The sequence below is a fragment of the Cheilinus undulatus genome, linkage group 2 (assembly GCF_018320785.1).
Source record: "Cheilinus undulatus linkage group 2, ASM1832078v1, whole genome shotgun sequence".
NCBI lineage: Eukaryota > Metazoa > Chordata > Actinopteri > Labriformes > Labridae > Cheilinus > Cheilinus undulatus.
This window is the reverse complement of record NC_054866.1, coordinates 37,431,963-37,450,417: the sequence shown is the minus strand read 5'-3', so window position 1 is coordinate 37,450,417 and position 18,455 is coordinate 37,431,963. Positions and strand designations below refer to the sequence as shown.

The 18,455-nt window shown below is 38.7% G+C and overlaps 2 protein-coding genes across 3 annotated transcripts; one reads left to right on the top strand and one right to left on the bottom strand.

Annotated features, from left to right (window-relative positions):
- gfm1 (G elongation factor, mitochondrial 1) lies at positions 1–17,044 on the top strand. Its single transcript, XM_041811023.1, has 18 exons — positions 1–177; positions 320–472; positions 588–720; positions 1,831–2,035; positions 2,444–2,560; positions 2,863–3,013; positions 3,907–4,061; positions 4,195–4,279; positions 4,393–4,530; positions 4,924–5,025; positions 5,145–5,201; positions 5,813–5,950; positions 6,932–7,014; positions 13,603–13,765; positions 13,891–14,035; positions 14,148–14,308; positions 14,429–14,482; positions 16,554–17,044. Exons 1-18 carry the CDS (start codon positions 103–105, stop codon positions 16,683–16,685), a joined length of 2,247 nt encoding a protein of 748 aa, XP_041666957.1. The 5' UTR covers positions 1–102; the 3' UTR covers positions 16,686–17,044.
- On the bottom strand, positions 7,068–17,419 carry lxn (latexin). 2 transcript variants are annotated; one of them, XM_041811036.1, is made up of 7 exons: positions 17,196–17,419; positions 10,856–11,032; positions 10,710–10,772; positions 10,038–10,212; positions 9,699–9,835; positions 9,422–9,484; positions 7,068–7,384 (listed from the first exon to the last, which is right to left on the bottom strand). In XM_041811036.1, the coding sequence occupies exons 1-7, from the start codon at positions 17,352–17,354 to the stop codon at positions 7,268–7,270; spliced, it is 891 nt and encodes a 296-aa protein (XP_041666970.1). In that variant the 5' UTR covers positions 17,355–17,419; the 3' UTR covers positions 7,068–7,267. The 2 variants fall into 2 exon arrangements, with proteins under 2 accessions (XP_041666970.1, XP_041666979.1); XM_041811045.1 differs by lacking the exon at positions 17,196–17,419 and adding an exon at positions 11,234–11,331.
- Positions 17,420–18,455: the final 1,036 nt, after the last annotated feature.

Genomic DNA, 18,455 nt, shown 5'->3' with positions numbered 1-18,455 from the left:
CAACCACCACGGCCAGGCGTGACATTCACCGGGTTGTCAGAGTAGGGGTTAGGTAAAAGGAGGACTTATACCACCCCTGAGTCCAACCAACCCGTTGTCAAAATGAGAGTACTAAAAGCGGGTCTCGTCTTGGGTAAAAATCATCTTTTGGCACCAGGAAGCGTCACTTTTAAAAAGGTAACGTGAGGCGACATCAAAGAGGTGTCCGCAGTCTTGATCGAACCTCTGCTGGCCTGTAGTCAGTCATTTGCGTTTCACAATCAGTAAACATACAGATTTGAGCTTCAGTATTGATTTTCTTCATGTTTTATCCTCGCAGTTGCTCATAAACAGCTGTCGGACATGTTCCTCTGGGGTCTTTCCCAACGAGAGGATCCGCAACATCGGGATCTCTGCTCACATCGACTCGGGGAAGACCACCCTGACCGAGCGTGTCCTCTATTACACCGGCAGAATAGCAGAGATTCACGAGGTGAGGGCCAATCAGACTACACATCTGTGTATTACTGGCATGGAAGGTTTACATGACAGGCTTACATGTGTGAAGTTTTCTTCAGTCATGAGCTTTTTACCTCCTGATTGTTCAGGTGAAGGGTAAGGACGGCGTTGGGGCCACTATGGACTCTATGGAGCTGGAGAGACAGAGGGGCATCACCATCCAGTCAGCTGCTACATACACAGTGTGGAAGAATCACAACATTAACATCATTGACACACCAGGTACAAAACTGACACGAAGGTTTTAGGAACCAATTTTTGTAATGGGTTCTTATTGATTTCTTTTAATTTGGGAGATAAAAGGGAGCAAAAAGTCTTGTATTGTGCTGAATTTTGTCCCTTGTATTGGGCAATGCATTTCCCATGATGCAGCTAGGGATTTCCTGATACCACATACCTTAATACCTTAGACATGACACTTTTCTTCTTTGTTGATCCACACCTCCCTGGTAGATGGAATTAAAACCAGACACTGATGTCAATGCTGAAACCATTGTTTTTTAAATTCTTCTGCCGTATGTTAACATTTTCTCACACCATTTCATTTGATCAGTGTCCAACAGGTCACTTTTCTGCCCTGTAAAAAGTATCATTATTGATCCAGCAGCTAGTTGTATCAAAAGCCTGCATAAAACTGACTGGACACAACAGATAAACATTGATATTTGATATTTGTTAATGCTTCATAATTTTGCTGATGGTCAGTGTTTGTAAACAGGGCCAATATGGGCTGATACCAATGTTAATACATTGTTTAAACCCAATCAAGTTCATTCTTGATACAAGAAAAACAATCATAAAATGCCCATTGTATTTCCCAGGGGATCTGCACATGTGTTGTTAATGTATTACAGTGTCTGGTTTTACCATGGCTGCTTGAATTTCATAAAGTTTTCTTCTTGCTGGAAGAGTATTACTCTTTCTGAATCAAAACAAAAAGACACACTTTCAGAGTATTACTGGTGAAAAATAGTAGCAGGTTTTAAGATGCTGTTATAAATGTATGCATGAATGAAACTACACATTTGTGCAGTATTTTTCTTCTAATTATCAAAAAGGCACAAAATGCTATGAAGAAATTGCAGATTTCTTATCTTCCCCTCTCTGACTTTCCATTGTTTTCATCTGTGACTCTGTTTTAATGAGTACTGTGTCACATGCATTGTCCCACATACACAGTGATATTTATAATAATAAGTATAAGGACTGTTTTGGTGACCAAAATGATTTCTAGGTACCAGCTCCACCCCTGTGCTTCAATTATCTAATAAAGTTGCCTGTCATGTAAACACCTATCTTTCTTAAAGTCACTATCTTCTTTGTTTCCTCCAGGTCATGTTGACTTCACTATCGAGGTGGAGAGAGCTCTGCGTGTGCTAGATGGAGCTATTCTGGTTCTGTGTGCAGTGGGTGGAGTCCAGTGTCAGACCATGACTGTGAACAGACAGATGAAACGATACAGCGTCCCCTTCCTCACCTTCATCAACAAGTTGGACCGAATGGGTGCCAACCCCAGCCGAGCCCTGCAGCAGATGAGGTATGGCGGCTGTGTGCGTGCCAAACTACTCATCAGATACACATATAGTGGTTGATGCATAAGAAAGGATACTTGAAAAATATTTCACATTAGTAAGACATCATATCGGCAGTTTTGTAAACTGATTAGTGTTGTAAAAGTAAAAAAATCTTACACATCACTTTAAATCTCAGATCTGGATAAGATCATAATAAAGATCAAGATCTATAATTCCCAGAATTATTTGCACATTCATCACTTCTGCATTTTCCCAGAATGCTTTCCTGCAAGTGGGCTCTTATGCTAAACTTTAAGGTTCAAAATGCAGATTGACATCAAGTCAGAGTTCTAAAACAATTTTAAAACAAGCTGTGGCTTTGCTTCCTTTTGCGTCCTTCAACAGAGTTGTTCTCTTCTTGTCCTCTACAGAACCAAACTGAACCACAACGCAGCATTTGTAAACATCCCCATCGGCTTGGAGGGGAACATGAGAGGCATCATCGACCTCGTAGAGGAGCGGAGCATACACTTTGAAGGCCCTTTTGGGTGAGCGTTTCTGTCTGTTGTACCATCTCTTTCAACATCCACCTCTGTAATAGCACGAAATGATAATTTATATGTGAAATTGAAAACATGGGAATATTTATCAGCAAGACAAAAATTGACTTTATTGAGCCAGATTGATTGATTGATTCTGAGACTATTTCACAAAAGCTGTACCTCAAGGTATTAAAAACTTGTTGATATCAGAGCAAGAATTAGCATCTGTCTGGCTAGATGTGTTCATTTCCATCTGTATTTATATATTTTTAAAAAGGCTTATATATTTTGTTTTTCTCTCCCTGCAGTCAGAGCATCCGCTATGATGAAATCCCAGCAGATTTCCGCACTGAGGCTGCAGACCGGAGGCAGGAGCTAGTGGAATGTGTGGCTAATGCTGATGAAGTGTTAGGAGAGATGTTCTTAGAAGAAAAAGTCCCAACAAACGCTGACCTGAAGGTGTGTGTCCTTTAAACCTGCTATCAGCAATGTTAAAATAACTATGAGATGGTATCAATTTAAAACAGATCCCTCTCTAACAGACAGTAAAAATAGATCCTTGAACCCAAGATTGTAAGTTCCTGATTCTTTGGATTGATGCAGGTTAGAGGGAAGCAGTCCAAGACTGAACCTGTAGATAAACCTTTTTCTAAAGATTTTTCCAGTCATTGATTTTAAAAAAACAAACAAAAAAACATCAACAACATTTTACACCCGTATGACTGCTGAGGGACTTATGTAGGAATGGAATTAATAAGATAAATATCTAAAGCACCCTTGTAAAACTATTTAAATACCTTGGATGAAATAAATTGTGGTGTGTAGGGCTTAAAAACACACCATAATGTGTTTCTCACTCCATGCACACCTGCCAAACTGAAAAGAAAAAAAACGTCATGACCCCTACGCTGAAATGATTTTCAGGAGCACATTAGACAGTATTGATTATTTTTGTGCGGATAGCTAAGGGTCTGCATATTCATGATAAGTCTTGGTAACATACAAAGTATTTCGAAGACACCTCAAACAATGCCTAAAGACACCCCATGGTGTCACACCACCCCTGTTGAGAAAGGCTGTTTTAGCCTAGGTGTGGACAGAAAGACCATCTAACATGTGCATAGAGTAAACAGTCATGAGTGAAGGTTTTTAAAGTTTGTGTTGAGCCTCAAACCTGGTGTTACAATGTCCAGATTGTCCAACCTTGACAGGGGGCATGCACATATAGGACATCACTGTAGTCCAGTATAGACATAAAAAAATAGCAAAACCAGTCTCTTTTTAAGTGTTGATCAATTCTAATGATTTGGTTGCCAAACACTTTCCTTAATCTTTCTTCTAACCGCCATCAGGCTGCGATCCGTAGGGCAACAGTGCAGCGTCTCTTCACTCCAGTGTTGGTGGGCACAGCCCTAAAGAACAAAGGAGTCCAGCCTCTCCTGGATGCTGTCCTGGATTATCTGCCTAACCCCACAGAAGTCAAAAACTATGCTATCCTGAATGATGAGTGAGTGATGACTAGGGTTAAAGGCTCTACATCTGCTCAGATAGTAACAACAGATGGAGTTGAATTAATATTTATTAAAAATCTTCCTCAGGAGACTTTTTGCACCAACATCATTGTGTTTTTTCTGTTGTAGAGATTCCAGTGAAACATCAAAGATTCAAATGGACCCTACAAGAGACTCTGAAAAACCTTATGTTGGTCTGGCCTTCAAACTGGAGGTGAGAAAATATGCTTTAATATTACTTCTGCAGTTTTGCACAACATTGTCTTTTGTTTTTGTTTTTTGTTTGTTTTTTTTTTTGGTTATTTCCTTTTTGCCTCCCGTTAACAGGCAGGGAGGTTCGGCCAGCTGACATATGTGCGAGTGTACCAGGGTTGCCTTAAGAAGGGGGAGTACATCTACAACACACGCACAAGCAAAAAAGTCAGAGTTCAGAGGCTCGTGCGTCTTCATGCTGACCAGATGGAGGTGAGAGGGAACAAGCATTCATCAGCAGGCAGTGAGAGGTCACAGTTTTCCAGCTGTGGTTTGCGCTTTAAACATCAGATAACTATGAGAGGTCAGATCTGTTAGGTTTCTCTTTTTGCACCAGAAAGTATGTAGATGTCACCACATCCCTAGTGATGCCAGAGCAGCATGTTTCCATCTGTCTTGCATCAAAGCAGGACATGAGACTGCATGATTATCTGTCATGAACTTTTGCTATCAAAAACAACACATGTAGATAGACTCAGTAATCAGATTTAATAATAATAATAATAATAATGTCTTGAATTTATATAGCGCCTTTCAAGAAACCCAAGGACGCTTAACACCTTGTTCTCTGATTCCTATTTGTCATGACCCTCCCTGCTGCTTCAGGATGTGGATGAGGTTTATGCAGGAGATATTTGTGCTCTATTTGGGATCGACTGTGCCAGTGGAGACACTTTTACAACCAAGACCAGCGCTGACCTTTCCATGGTGGGTTACTTAAATGTTTAAACCTGAGAAAGAACAAAAAGACTGTTATTTTAATATGTTTACTTTTTAAAGATATTAATGGAATATTGTGTCCCCCTTTTTATTATTTTGTCTCACAGGAGTCAATTCATGTCCCAGAGCCTGTTATTTCCATGGCAATGAAGCCTGCAAACAAGGTAAAATAACTTACATTCACCCATACAAACCTTTGATTTCTAAATCTAGAGTCTGCAGTAAAGGTAGGTCGATAATGGTTTTCATGGCCAGTATTGATACTAATTATTTCTAGTGTGTATATGGCAGTAACCAGTATTTGGAACTGATTTGTAATGGCAAACACAATGTACCTAATGTGACTAAAATAAAACTGCATGTTAAAAAAATAAGGAAAATAAACAATTTGGCACTAGCTCTGTCAATTTGAGAAACACCACAGAGCAAAACTGTAGCAGCAGGAAACAGGAAGTGATGTTACACACTCCCTGTGTCTGTACCACCCAGGCCTCAGTATTGATGGGCTGATACCGTCAAGCCAGTCAGATTGTGTTGTGGCCACGCCTAATGTGGGACTGTAGCAAGTGAAAACAAAGCCAGAGTTAAGGACAAACTTTGTGGTGGAGCCAAAGTAGCACACCTTTTTGATTAATTGATTTTGGCAGATTGTCAGTAAATAAAATGCAGATATGAATAAATGACTAAATGCCAAATATTGACATCAATAATTGGCCACGCCAATAATCGGTCTTCCCTTTGTCTGAATTTCTTCTAATGGCTTTTCTTTTCACAGAATGATCTGGATAAATTCTCCAAAGGCATAAACCGATTCACAAGAGAAGATCCGACGTTCAGGGTGCATTTTGACACAGAGAGCAAAGAAACCATCATCTCAGGGATGGGTGAGCTACATCTGGAAATCTACTCCCAGGTATTCTTTTAGATAGAATGCAGTGCTGTTATTACACTGTTAATACAAGCTGTAATTACATTCTGCAAATCAGTCACAATTGGGATATTATTGATGGGACACGGTCATTAACCCTCTCATCAGGCAAATCAATCTTAAAAGCTCCTATACACAAAATTTGTGCCCAACCAAAAACGGTTCCGACCTATCAGCATCATTTGAAGAGGTCAAGACAGTAGCTACAGGCTCTGTTCAGTTGTACGTTGATCCAATAGCAATGGCTGCTGCCAGTGTAGCCATTGCTCTGATGTAGCTATATTATAACAGCAGTTTTATCAGAACTGGAACACATTTCTTTATTAAAACAAGAACAAAGAGCCACACTGAAAGCTTCTCTTACCAGAGAAGATATTCTTGCACATTTAGTATGAATTTAAGCCACCGACAAACGTTGCCATTCAAACACTACAGCAGCACTAGCCTATCTCAGGATAGCACTGGAACTGTGCATGTCTACAACCTCATTTTGTCTTGTCACTTTGGTTGGCAATTACAGTCATGAATGTGACAGACAGGATGTTCAGCCAATCACCTTTAGAGAATTTTTTAAAAGCCCTGCCTTTTTCAAATGTTTTGTATAGGAGGTTTTCCAGATGAAAGTGCAATAAAACCAATGCAGTGGATAAATGAAACAGTCTATCTGGTGTGTCATGTCAGGTCATTTACTGAAAGTGCTATAAATCTAGATAATTTTGATTTGTAGCACAGATTCAAGCTTTTGCAAGTGTGTAGTGTTGCAGGAAAAGTTGTATTTTAGTAGGCCAGCCTGGAAGTTAGCATTGCACAGGTTCCAATTGCCAGTGGGTTTTTGACTACTGCTGAAGTGAATTCAATGGTGAAAAAATAGGACACTTGGAGGTTGTGTCCTCAGTTATTTCCTTTAAACCTGATAAAGATGACAGATTTCTTCAAATGTATGGCCTTTTTGTTTTGTTATTCCAGAGGATGGAGAGGGAATACAACTGTCCCTGTGTGATGGGAAAACCCAAAGTGGCATTCAGAGAGACGATCACCAATCCTGTGTCGTAAGTTCAGATCTCCCCGCACACATATAAGCTTACAGAGACTGAGACAGCAGTCTGTATAAACAGTTTATTCAGGCTAAAATACAACAGCAACCAAAGGCACTAGAAAAGTAACAATTGTACTTATTCAATTATTGTAATTATAAATTCTAAAGGTTTAGTGCAGCAATCATTGACAGCATGTCTTGTTTTGGCGCTTGAATACAAACTGTGAGCATCGATACGTTGTTTTGGTTGTGAAAGCAGCAGCAGTTTAGTTTGTGTTTTGAGGTTTTTCCAGTTCGTGGCGGTGTGGCAGCTGCTCCATCTGATGCACTTTAACGCCCTCCTGAGGAGACCAAGTGAACTGCAGTTTCCAGTGAATTATTTCCTGCAAAAACACAGATGGGAAGACGATTAGACATAGCAGAGTTGTAAAACTTCACTTCACACGGTGCATCGTAAGCATGAGGCTAGTTTACGTTCAACTAACCATTCCTAGACCAGTTTAACTGAAAGATGCTTCATTTATTAAAATTATCCCCTTTTCAACTTATTATTCCAAACAACAGAAAAAAAAATTATAACACACGTACAGTTCACAGCCTTCTGAATTGTGTTAATCAGCTGATCAAAACCAATGCGATATGATTAAGTAGTTATTTTTGTTTCACTCTTTTACATATTAGCTTGAGCAAGAAAAATGTTTAGCTAAGGCTCTTGACATCCATAAATTGTTTTAGTTAGCAACAGGTATGGGGATTTTATTTATACACATTTCATTACAGGCAATGCACTTTACACTGAGGGTGAAACAAACATAGGACAAAAAATCAATTTCACTGTCAAATCAAATCAAATATTTCTCTAGCGAACATCAGACACACCAGAGAGCAGTCGTACTCAACCCTGATCAACCAAATAGCCAAATTGTTGGATAGATACCTTTGCAAGAGCCACAGTCCACACCTGGGAGTCTGAATCAAATGTACATATATATATTTTTTAATCAGAGTATGCCAAGAGCTTGGTTTCACCTTTCATTTCCATCATTTTTCTGTATCTAAAGTTAATTAAGATAATTATTAAGGTTAAAAAGCTAGTTCAAGCCATCACTGTTTATCCCCATTATCAACTACGTCAGGTACTCGTCAACTTTGTCAGATGAAGGTTTTGTTTATTTTACAAAAAGATACATTATCCTGTGTTCATTTTATTCTGTTTATTTGTTAAAAATAAACATGCAATAATAACCAATTTATTAAATAAGATAAGTTTAATATAGTTAATATTAAAGTGAACATTAGAAAATCATGAAATTCAGAGATGAGACACTTAAGATGAGTGAAAAAAGTAAATATAATGTATTTTAATACTAAAAATCATTCCTGAATACCAGTATTAGAAAACTGAAAACATTAGACTTTCATCTTGAATTAATAAAAAAATGAATACAAAAATTTTTTTTCATGTGTCTGACCAAGTTGACAAAAATCAAGATATGATGGCAAAAGAATTAATATTTTTGGAGGTAAAAAAGTTGAATTAAAATCCTGTTCCTGCATACAACTGCTGAGACTTCAACTCACAAATCTCCTCTAAAACAAAAGTACAAAGTGGAGAACAGAACATGTTTTGTCCTTTTTCACAGTTATCACCAATATCTCTTTCAGCCGATGGAGATATATAATAGGGCTGTCAAAAGATCAAAAGTTTTAAACGCAATTAATGTCAGAATTTCTGTCGTTAATCGCATCCTTTTTAACACATTTTAGAATTCTTCTATTTTTGCTTTTAAACTGTTTTTGTATCATTTTTGATTTCTGCAGTCTTAAACTGACTGCACTGTTTAGATACAGACCTACTTATATCGGTAGATCAAACATTTGAACATGAACTTCACTGCAGAAAAAGGAACTTGTTATGGATTGAAAATGAAATAAGAGAACATTAAAAAGGTTCAGATGACTGACTTGTCCACTAAGATGTCTGTAATCTTTTAAGGAGCAGTGGTTAAAAGCATGCATTTAACCACCATAAAAAAATGAGTGCACTGATTGTGTACCTTGATTGATTACAGTTGATTGGATTCATCTTTACAGCCCTAGAACATATGGACTAAAAAATAAAGATTGAAAATTAAATAAATTTTTAACACCCACTACAGAAGAGCAGGAAACAAATTGTTGATGGGCTTCGCAGTTTATCATTTCTAGGTTCAGAACTTCCCTTTTTAAGATTTTCATTATTTTTCCAAGTGGGACATAAAAGAGCTACATGTTGAGTATCACTGCCATAGAGCAATCAAACACCAGAAAATATGAAGAAAAGGAAAGAAGAGCACATTCATTTAAGAGGCATAGTAACCATAATAACATGTATATCTTACTGTGAACATTTGATAAGTATTGTAATAGTTGTTTTTTACCTGGGACACCATCTCATGTAGCAGTATGTGTGAATCAAACTTCAGCTGATCATTTTCAGTGGGCTGTGGGAGTAAAGAGAAGAATGAAATGTAAGAAGCTTAGCTGACAAATAAGAATCTTCATCTTCGCTCAGTGTTCAGCTCACTTTTATTCTGAATTTTATTTAGCCGCTTGGATTAGGGCCATAATACTTAAGTCTTAAATTTTAAAGAAATCTGGTATACGACATATCAATCCTGGATTAATGAGCAGACATAAGCAGGTAAAACAACCCACCAGCTGTGTGATGTTGGCCACCTGAGCCATGTTGTACAGAGTATTTTCATTGGATTCATTCAGCATGATGAAGCTGGAGGCCACTATACCGAGGTGCCAGAAAGGCCTCATGTCAGGATCAATGCGACCATGGCTGTCTGTTGGTCAAAGTTTAACTGTTATTAAGAAAAGGAGCCTTTGTGTATGTTAAAGAGGAACACAGAGTTCAGTTAAAACCACAAACTCTAACAGTGCTGAAATAAGAAATTGCTTAAATTTCTGCAGCAGATGTTGTGTAATATGTGAGTGTGTGTGCTGGATTGGAGCCACAGTATGCAGAGGATGTTAATTCATACACACCAGGTAAATGCTGAGCAGACAGCGGGCCTTGGTTGTTCTTGTACTGTTCGTATAAGGCCATTTCCTGGGCTGTGGTGTTGGCTTTGAGGAGCTCGTCACATGAGGCCTGGACCTTATCCAAGCCCTGTCGCTCTCCCCTTGGGAAGAACACCTCTGCAGAGCATTTCTCTGAAGTCTGGGGGTTAATTTATAAGAAAAGAAGAGAGAGAGAGAAAGGCAAAGTTTGATAAGAAAAAGCAGAGATTAGAAGGAGCCAAGGCGTAGTCCAGATGTTGCCATGGGAGCCATTGAGTCACTGTAGCTTCACACTGCCTCCTTTAATCTGCTGTTTACTTAAACCTAACTAGACCTGCTCACTTTAAGTCGACGATGATGCATCTTAACAGTACAAACAAAAGCTAAGATTGATTAGAGTATGTTTCCTTAAAGCAGTTTAAATGCAGCAATATTAACTCTCCATAAAGTTTCTTCCAACTATGCCATTCAGGGCCAGCACTGTCACTAGATATGTGAAAATGTGTCCACCTTTTGGTACTTTTGAACATTTAGGCAGGCATAGTTTTAGTCAACGAGGATCCCTGGCCCTTTAAGGACTTAAAAGACTCAGAGCAAGTCCAGAAATTAAACTGAATCTATTGCACATTTTTTGAATGCATTGCAATCATTTCTTACGTTGCCTATTATCTCCTTCACCGAGATCTCCAGCTGATACTTTCTCCCAGAATCTTCCACATCCTAAAAAGAGAAGTCATAAATAACTGTTTCAAGCAGGCATCATAAACACTCACTGTAAAACAAACAGCACAAGTTCTGCCCACCTCTGCAGTCCCACTGTGCACCCTGTTAAGTCCAAACAGCCTGAATGGAGACCCATGCCGGGTGTTGAGGTAGTGCTGGACCACTTTGGCTGCCCTCTGAGCCTGGTAGTGATTGGGGTTCAGTTCTCCAGTAGCCATAACATCCTCCTCAACCACTAGGTCTATTAACTGTTCCTGCTGTTGAGAAAGAGACAGACAGAGAAATGAGCTAAATCAGAGCAGAAGCTGCTTTAATGAACGGCGCTGGGCTTCTGAAGGACTTTGACCCTCAGGTGTAAGCAGGGGTTTGTCCTCAGATAAGAAAAAAGCACAATGAGAACGGCTGAAAACATGAATGCCAAAGCCTAGCAAGCAGCTGAACAAAAACTTTTAACTTGCCTGCCACTGAAGTGCTGCTTTACCCAGCCAGGAAAGCTTTGAGTCGCCTTGGTTGAGACTCAGCTGCTCCTCATGCAAGTGGAAAAACTACTTCCTCCTTCCTATGACAGCAGAGTTTGAGAGGACCGCCCCCTTTTTAAAGAGACAGACCTCTTTTCTGCCACTATTTCTCCTTATTAAACCAGCTTTTACACAAATAAAGCAATGCAAGCAACTGAACCTTGGAAGGAACCCTGTGTATTCAGACATGCTGACTTTATTAGATTAACAGTGTGTATTATAAGTATGTGGTACAAAGAAACACTAAATTTGCAAATTTCTGAGAAATTTGAACAAGCACCCTCCACCCTTTTTAGTGTTACCCTTAAAACCTTTAAATTTCATATCCAAGAGCAGTTTTAGTTAATAGGATGGTAAGGAGGAAGTTACTGTAATCCATAATCCCAATTCCTAACAAGTTGGGGTACTGTGTAAGATTTAAATAAACAGAATGCACTTATAACCCATATTTTATTCACAGTAGAACGTAATGTATCAGATATCAAAACGGAGCTATTTTACCCTTTTATAAAAAAATATAAGATGATTTTTATTTTGATGGCAGCAACATATCTCAAAAAGTAGGGACGAGGCAACAAAACGCTAGAAAAATAAGTGGTATTAATGAAAAACAGCTGGAGGAACATTTTGCAACCAAATAGGTTAACTGGTAACATGTTAGTAACATGACTGGGAATAAAACGAGCATTTTAGAAAGGCAGAGTTTCAGAAGTGAAGATGGACAGAGGTTCACCAATTTGCGAAACTCTGTGAGTAATTGTTGAACAATTTCAGAAAAATGTTCCTCAATGTGAAATTGCAAAGACTTTGAACATCCCACCATCCAAAGTACACATTATCATAAAAAGATTCAGAGAATCCACAGAAACCTGTGTGTGCAAGGGACGAGGCTGGAGGTCAGAATGGGATGTTCATGATCTCCGGGCCCTTTGGTGGCACTGCATTAAAAACATGCATGATTCTGTACTGGAAGTCACTGTATGTCAACACAGTTCACTATGCCATCCACAAATGCAGGATAAAGCTGTGTCATTCAAAGAAGAAGCTTCTTGAACACAATCCAGAAATGCCACTGTCTTCTCTGGGACATAGCTTATTTAAAATTGACTGTGGCAAAATGTGAAACTGTTCTGTGGTCAGATGAATAAAAATCTTTTAAACCTTGGACAAAGTGTTCTGTGGATAAAAGAGAAGAGGATCCATCCATCTTATTGCCAGTGCATAGTTGAAATGCCTGCATCTCTGATGGTATGGGGAAAAGTATATAGAAGAAGTCACATACGCTTCAGCAGGACAACATCTCTTTCAGGGAAGGCCTTTCAGATTTCAGCAAACCACATACCACATCCACTGCAAGAGCATAGCTTTTTCACTAGAGTCTGGATGTTGAACTAGCCTGTCTGAAGTCCAGACCTTTCACCAACAGAAAACATTTGCTGCATCATTTGGCTGTCTTCACAAGTTGCTCTGTTTGTGAGCTCTAGCGGGGCTTTTCCATTACATGGCACGTCTCGGCTTGACTCAGAACTGGGAAAAAGCCGTAGTGGAAAAGCCCCAAAGGTGACTCAGCTCATATGACAGTCACAGACATTTGGTAATTCCTACCATGTTACTATCCGCTGTTTATTTGACTCTCAAATACACAACATAGTAACAGCATGTAATAATCAACCAGAAAGGCTGCAAATTCTCTAATTTCAGAGGTTGTAACCCTGGAAAAACTTGGACACTATGTCAATGGAAGGACTTGTGTTTTCCGCAGAAATGGAGGAGCCAATGGAACATTTTTGGACTTGACTATAATCCGGATCTTAATACATGATATAGCGGACAGTTAGAGCATTTTTGGTTTTTGAATCATGGACACAAGAGTATCTGAACCTGTAATTCGGGTTACTTTGCAAGTGCAGTGTCTTATTTAAATGTAATAAAAAATTTTATCACACAGATCATCCAGTCTTGTAGCATTAAAAAACAGAAGGGCTGCAAAAATCTGAATTTCTGCTGTAAAATGTGTAATTCAACAAGCAACCTAATGGAAATTCCTTGGATTTGCAGCCAGCCTCCAGTGGACACTCAGTAGACACTTTGGATTCATTTCAACACCAAAACATTCCTGCTTTGCACTGAGATCTGATGCTTTGCAACTTGATTGATTTATATGTTATGACTCAAAGTGTAAATTGCTTCAGCCCTCCCAGAACAACAAGCGTTTGCAGTTAGTAGAATTTCTCAAAGGTGTTTATAAAAAGCAGACTCTGGTTGACTTTGCCTTAAATGTTGTCTGTTTCTTGTCCCATTCTCTGCAGGTTTGAATTCACTCATAAGAAGCAGACCGGTGGCTCCGGACAGTACGGTAAAGTTATAGGGGTCCTCGAGCCTCTTGAGCCTGAGCAGTACACCAAGCTGGAGTTTGAAGACCAGACTGTCGGAACCAACATCCCCAAGCAGTTTGTGCCAGCTGTAGAAAAGGTTTGTGTCCTGACTTCAATGTAGTCAAAGAACAGCTATAAAGCAGTGTGAATACCTTAAAATGACAAAATAACAAGTAAAAGCCCAATTCCTCATTGTTCCTATTGCTTGTGTAAACGCTGCAGGGTTTCAGAGGTGCCTGTGAAAAGGGACTCCTGAGTGGGCACAGAATCTCAGGAGTTAAATTTGTCCTGGAGGACGGAGCACATCACATGGTGGACTCCAACGAGCTCTCCTTCATCCGAGCAGGAGAAGGCGCTCTAAAACAAGGTGAGGGTTGCAAGAGATTATGTCAGACCCACTTCTTGCTTTACTTTTTTTCCTTTATTTTTTTAGAGCTTGATTTTTATTATTATTATTATTACTTTTTTGCTCTCCTTAGCTATGGAAAAGGCGAACACAGCTATCCTAGAGCCAATTATGTCTGTGGAAATTGTGGCGCCTCAGGAGTTTCAGGGAGTAGTGATTGCTGGAGTGAACCGTCGGCACGGTGTCATCTCAGGACAAGATGGAGCTGATGGATACTTCACTCTGTATGCTGATGTGAGTCGCCGTGTCATACTTTTTTCACATACTTTCAGTATATACAATATCTTGGCTCATGATATATGTTTGTAGTAATTATTCAAATGTTCTGTTTTTTTCACATTTTTTGTACTGCAGGTTCCACTAAATGACATGTTTGGCTACTCTACAGAACTGCGCTCATGCACAGAGGTAGGTTTAGTTCATTTAAGTCCAGAACCTTTAAGCTTCAAGAGGAGGTTTGGTCTAGGTTTATTCTTACTAGGGTGCAAGGCAAAGTTTTTAAAACACTCACAATGCTATCCCATTGTTTGTTGAAGCTTCTACTAGGAGAAAGTCTAAGGCTACATTTGTTTACGAGACAACAGTTTCCAAAATGGTGACCTTTTGTTGCGTTTGTTTAAACAACAGCACTTAGTGCCTGAGAGTGGGAGGTTTTGAAAACGGGTACCAAAATGCAAACTTTTCAATATACCACCATTTTTATATGGCATAAAAATTGTGGTATATACATGTAAACTGGCAATATAGTTCCCTATGAAAATGGAGACTTACACACATATGCATTAAAGTTCCAGTCAGCAGCTATGTGCAAGTAGGCTATTTGCATATGCACTTTGTGGTCACCGCTCCATGGAAGGCAGCATGTGCACATGCTGCAATTATTTCATTACAAAGTCACACCACCATTTACAAGCCTCAGATACATGTACAATACAATGTCTGAGCTGCTTTTGCAGACCTGATTATGGCCTGGATGTTATCAAAATGTTGTCTTTTGAGCATGGAACTTCTTGGCAAATGAAAACAGAAAACTATGAATTCCTGAAATTGCTGCAGTGGGGTAGGTCAGACATATTTTCTCTCTGAACAGATTTTTAAGGCCTTAAAAAGTCTAAATTTTACCAGTGAGAGGTCTTAAATCTTAGAAAGTACTCTAAGACGTTTTCTTATCCAAACTAATTTTCAAGCCAACCTTACAGGATTTTAAACATCTTCCTCCACAAATTGTTGCATATTTATTCTTCAGAATTAGGGAATTCACTGTTTGATGTTCCAGATTTCCTGGGGGAGAACCCCCAGACCCTTCTTTTATTTTATCTGGATCACTGTGATCAAATATACTCTGAACTAGAGTAAACTAGTCTAGTTCTCTATAACATCTGAACATCCAGGTTGCCCACTTTAAAATACATGCAAGCCACCCTTATTTTAACAGATTTTTCCTCACAAAAGCATTATTCTGCTTTTTAATGGTTAAATTGCTTAGCCCAGCACACCTGCTAAATATCAGCAGATGTGTTGCTGTATATAGCATATTGATAAAATGGAGGCATTAAATATGCCAGAAATAATCATATTTCAGCGTTTATAACCAAAACATTTCTTTGCTCTAAACAATCGTAAATTTCATAAATCGTTCAGTAAATCAATTTTTTAAATCATTTTTGACTTTATTGCACAAAAGAGGAGTTATTTTCTCAGTTCAGGTCTTAAAAAGTCTTAAATTTTATTTTAAAAAGCTTGTAGGCACCCTGGAGCCTCGAAAGGTGCCCAGTTTTCATAGATTAGTGTCAAATCAGAGTTCCAAAAATTTTCCTGAAAAGGACCCATCACCCTCCTATTTGAGGTTCAAGCCCCTGAAAAAAAAACACTATGTCTTTATGTTGAGAAAATTATACAAAGTAGATCCATATAGAAGTATTAACTCAAGAAAATAGTGGGTTGCTGTGCAGCAATAAGGCATAAAATAAATAATAAAGAATGATTTGTGGCAGAAAAACTGATACTAAAACTGTAGTAAGAATATTCATTAACTTTCAAAAGATACTGTAGATCTTGTCTTGAGACATGTTTGAGTCTTTCACTTATGTTGTTGCCTCATATGACCAAGCTCTGTCTGTTTATATTTGGTTATATTCTGTAATTATGTGATTTTAAATAGAAAATTGATGTTTTTCATTTAGCTTTCGGCGAAACAGAAGGCCTCATGACACTCTTTGATTTGGGCTCCCAAATTAGTTAAACCACCTCTGTATACTGTATACCACACAGGAGGAAAAATAATGTTAGCATCAGACAGATACAGTTAAAGGTCAGGTTAATGATTAGACTATCAGAATGTTGAGGGTCATAGAGTCTTGAATGATTAAAACATCATTACAATGGACTCAAAAATGGGTCAGATATTTCCTGATATATTTTAAATTATATATATATATATATATTTTTTTTTTTTTTTTTTTTTTTTTTTTTTTTGTAGGGTAAAGGGGAGTACACGATGGACTATGCCAGATACCAGCCCTGTCTGCCAGCCACACAAGAAGACCTGATCCACAAATACTTGGAGGCCACAGGTCAGCTGCCCGCCAAGAAGAACAAGTGGAAGAGCTGAAAACTGTCAAACCAACTCAGCTGTATACTTCTGAACTCTGACATGACCATCTTCCCTCGTTTTCCTGCTCATCTTTTAGTGTAGTTTGACAATAAGACTCTGGTTGAATGTGTCAGGAAAAACATTCAAATCTTCACTTGCATTGTATAAATTACCCACCGTTTTCCTAATGTTTGACCCCTCGTGGAAAACATATTTATTATCTTTATTTTTTAGCACAATTTGACCTCCCATTTCTCCAGCCAACATTTTGCAAGATGGTAGAAAGCTCTGTGTTTTGACTTGAGCTTGTAAAGACTTTTGTACTATGTACAGAATGGTGTTGATGTAATGGTGAATACAGCAAAGATTTATCTGTCTTTTAAAGTCTCTGCCTATCTTTTTGTCTCAACTTACTGAAAAAAATGGATTTGTGGAGTTTTTTTAAACCCCAGCAAAACAAAACAAACTAAAATAAGATAAGATAAAGCATTAACACACAGAAATGGATCTGGGGTTTCTCCTTCTCACCTGTCCAAGGATTTCTGTTTCCTCCTCTGCATACTCAGGCACGCTGTTGGGATGAGCCAGCAAGCCCACCTTATCCGGCTCAGGACTGACCTTCACATTAGGGCTCCCAGTTACCCCAAGTAACACAACCAGAGCAATGACAATCCACAAACTCATCATAATATGCTGTGAAAGACAAGTGGAGAGGGAAAAAGCTTCGCTGTTAGAGAGTGCAAGCGGGGCAATGACCCTCCTGCAGGGGGAGGAGTTATGCAATCAAAGAGGGAGGGAGGGGAATCCAAGGCTGTCCAGATCCTGCTGTCTTCCTGTTTATATTTTTGCCCTTTTTAGCTCAACAACCAGCCGCACTTTATCTAGATCTGGTTTTTTGTATGCGCTCACTAAATCAGTCAGCCTTTTAATATTTCAGCACCTTCGGAAGAGGAGCTGATGAGTTCAGGAACATTGATCTCGTTAGAGCTGCTGCTGGTGAAGCAGCTGTGATTGACATGTGAGCCTAACGGGTTTCAGCTTTGCTCACCTAAAAGATTAAACATAGGTGAGCAGAACTGAGCCAGTTCAAACATGATGTGGTTGAATTTGGTATATTTAACACAAAATCTGCAGAGTGTAAGACTTCAAAATCAGACTTATGCAATGCCAAGAGGATATCTAGAAAAGATCACAGCTGCACATTTAACAAAATATTCACAAAGAACTCAATCATTTTCTCTGTCTAAAATATCAATGCAGAGGCTCCCAAACTTTTTCCTAATAGCCCTCAATACTTATATCTATAAAAAGGACACAGAAGTGATGCATTGCTGTCAAAAATCATCATACATTTAAACTGGTTATTATAACCTGAATTACATGTGTGGCTGGCTAAGTAGCATGATATTTATGAATGAGGACACTTTCAACTTTGAACAGTTTTATCAACAGACCTCTGAATTAACTATACTGAAAGTGATCAACCGTCTTGGCTGATATTTGCAAATCTGATCTGACAGATGATCTGCTGCAACAGTTCTGTCAAACTACACACTTTTTCATCATGTGAAGAGATAAAGGAAAAACAGGTCTTTCTGCTATCCTGTAGGGTGCTCCCAACTAAGGATTCACATAGAGGAATCTGATTGGTTAGATTTTGCCTATTGCTGTTATTCACCAAATGTCCTTTTTTCACTCAACGTATTCCCATTTGCAGCATAAGAGATAACCACGCAATTAGATTACACTCTTTGGAGTAAAGTATTTGGCTACTGGACCATTACATCA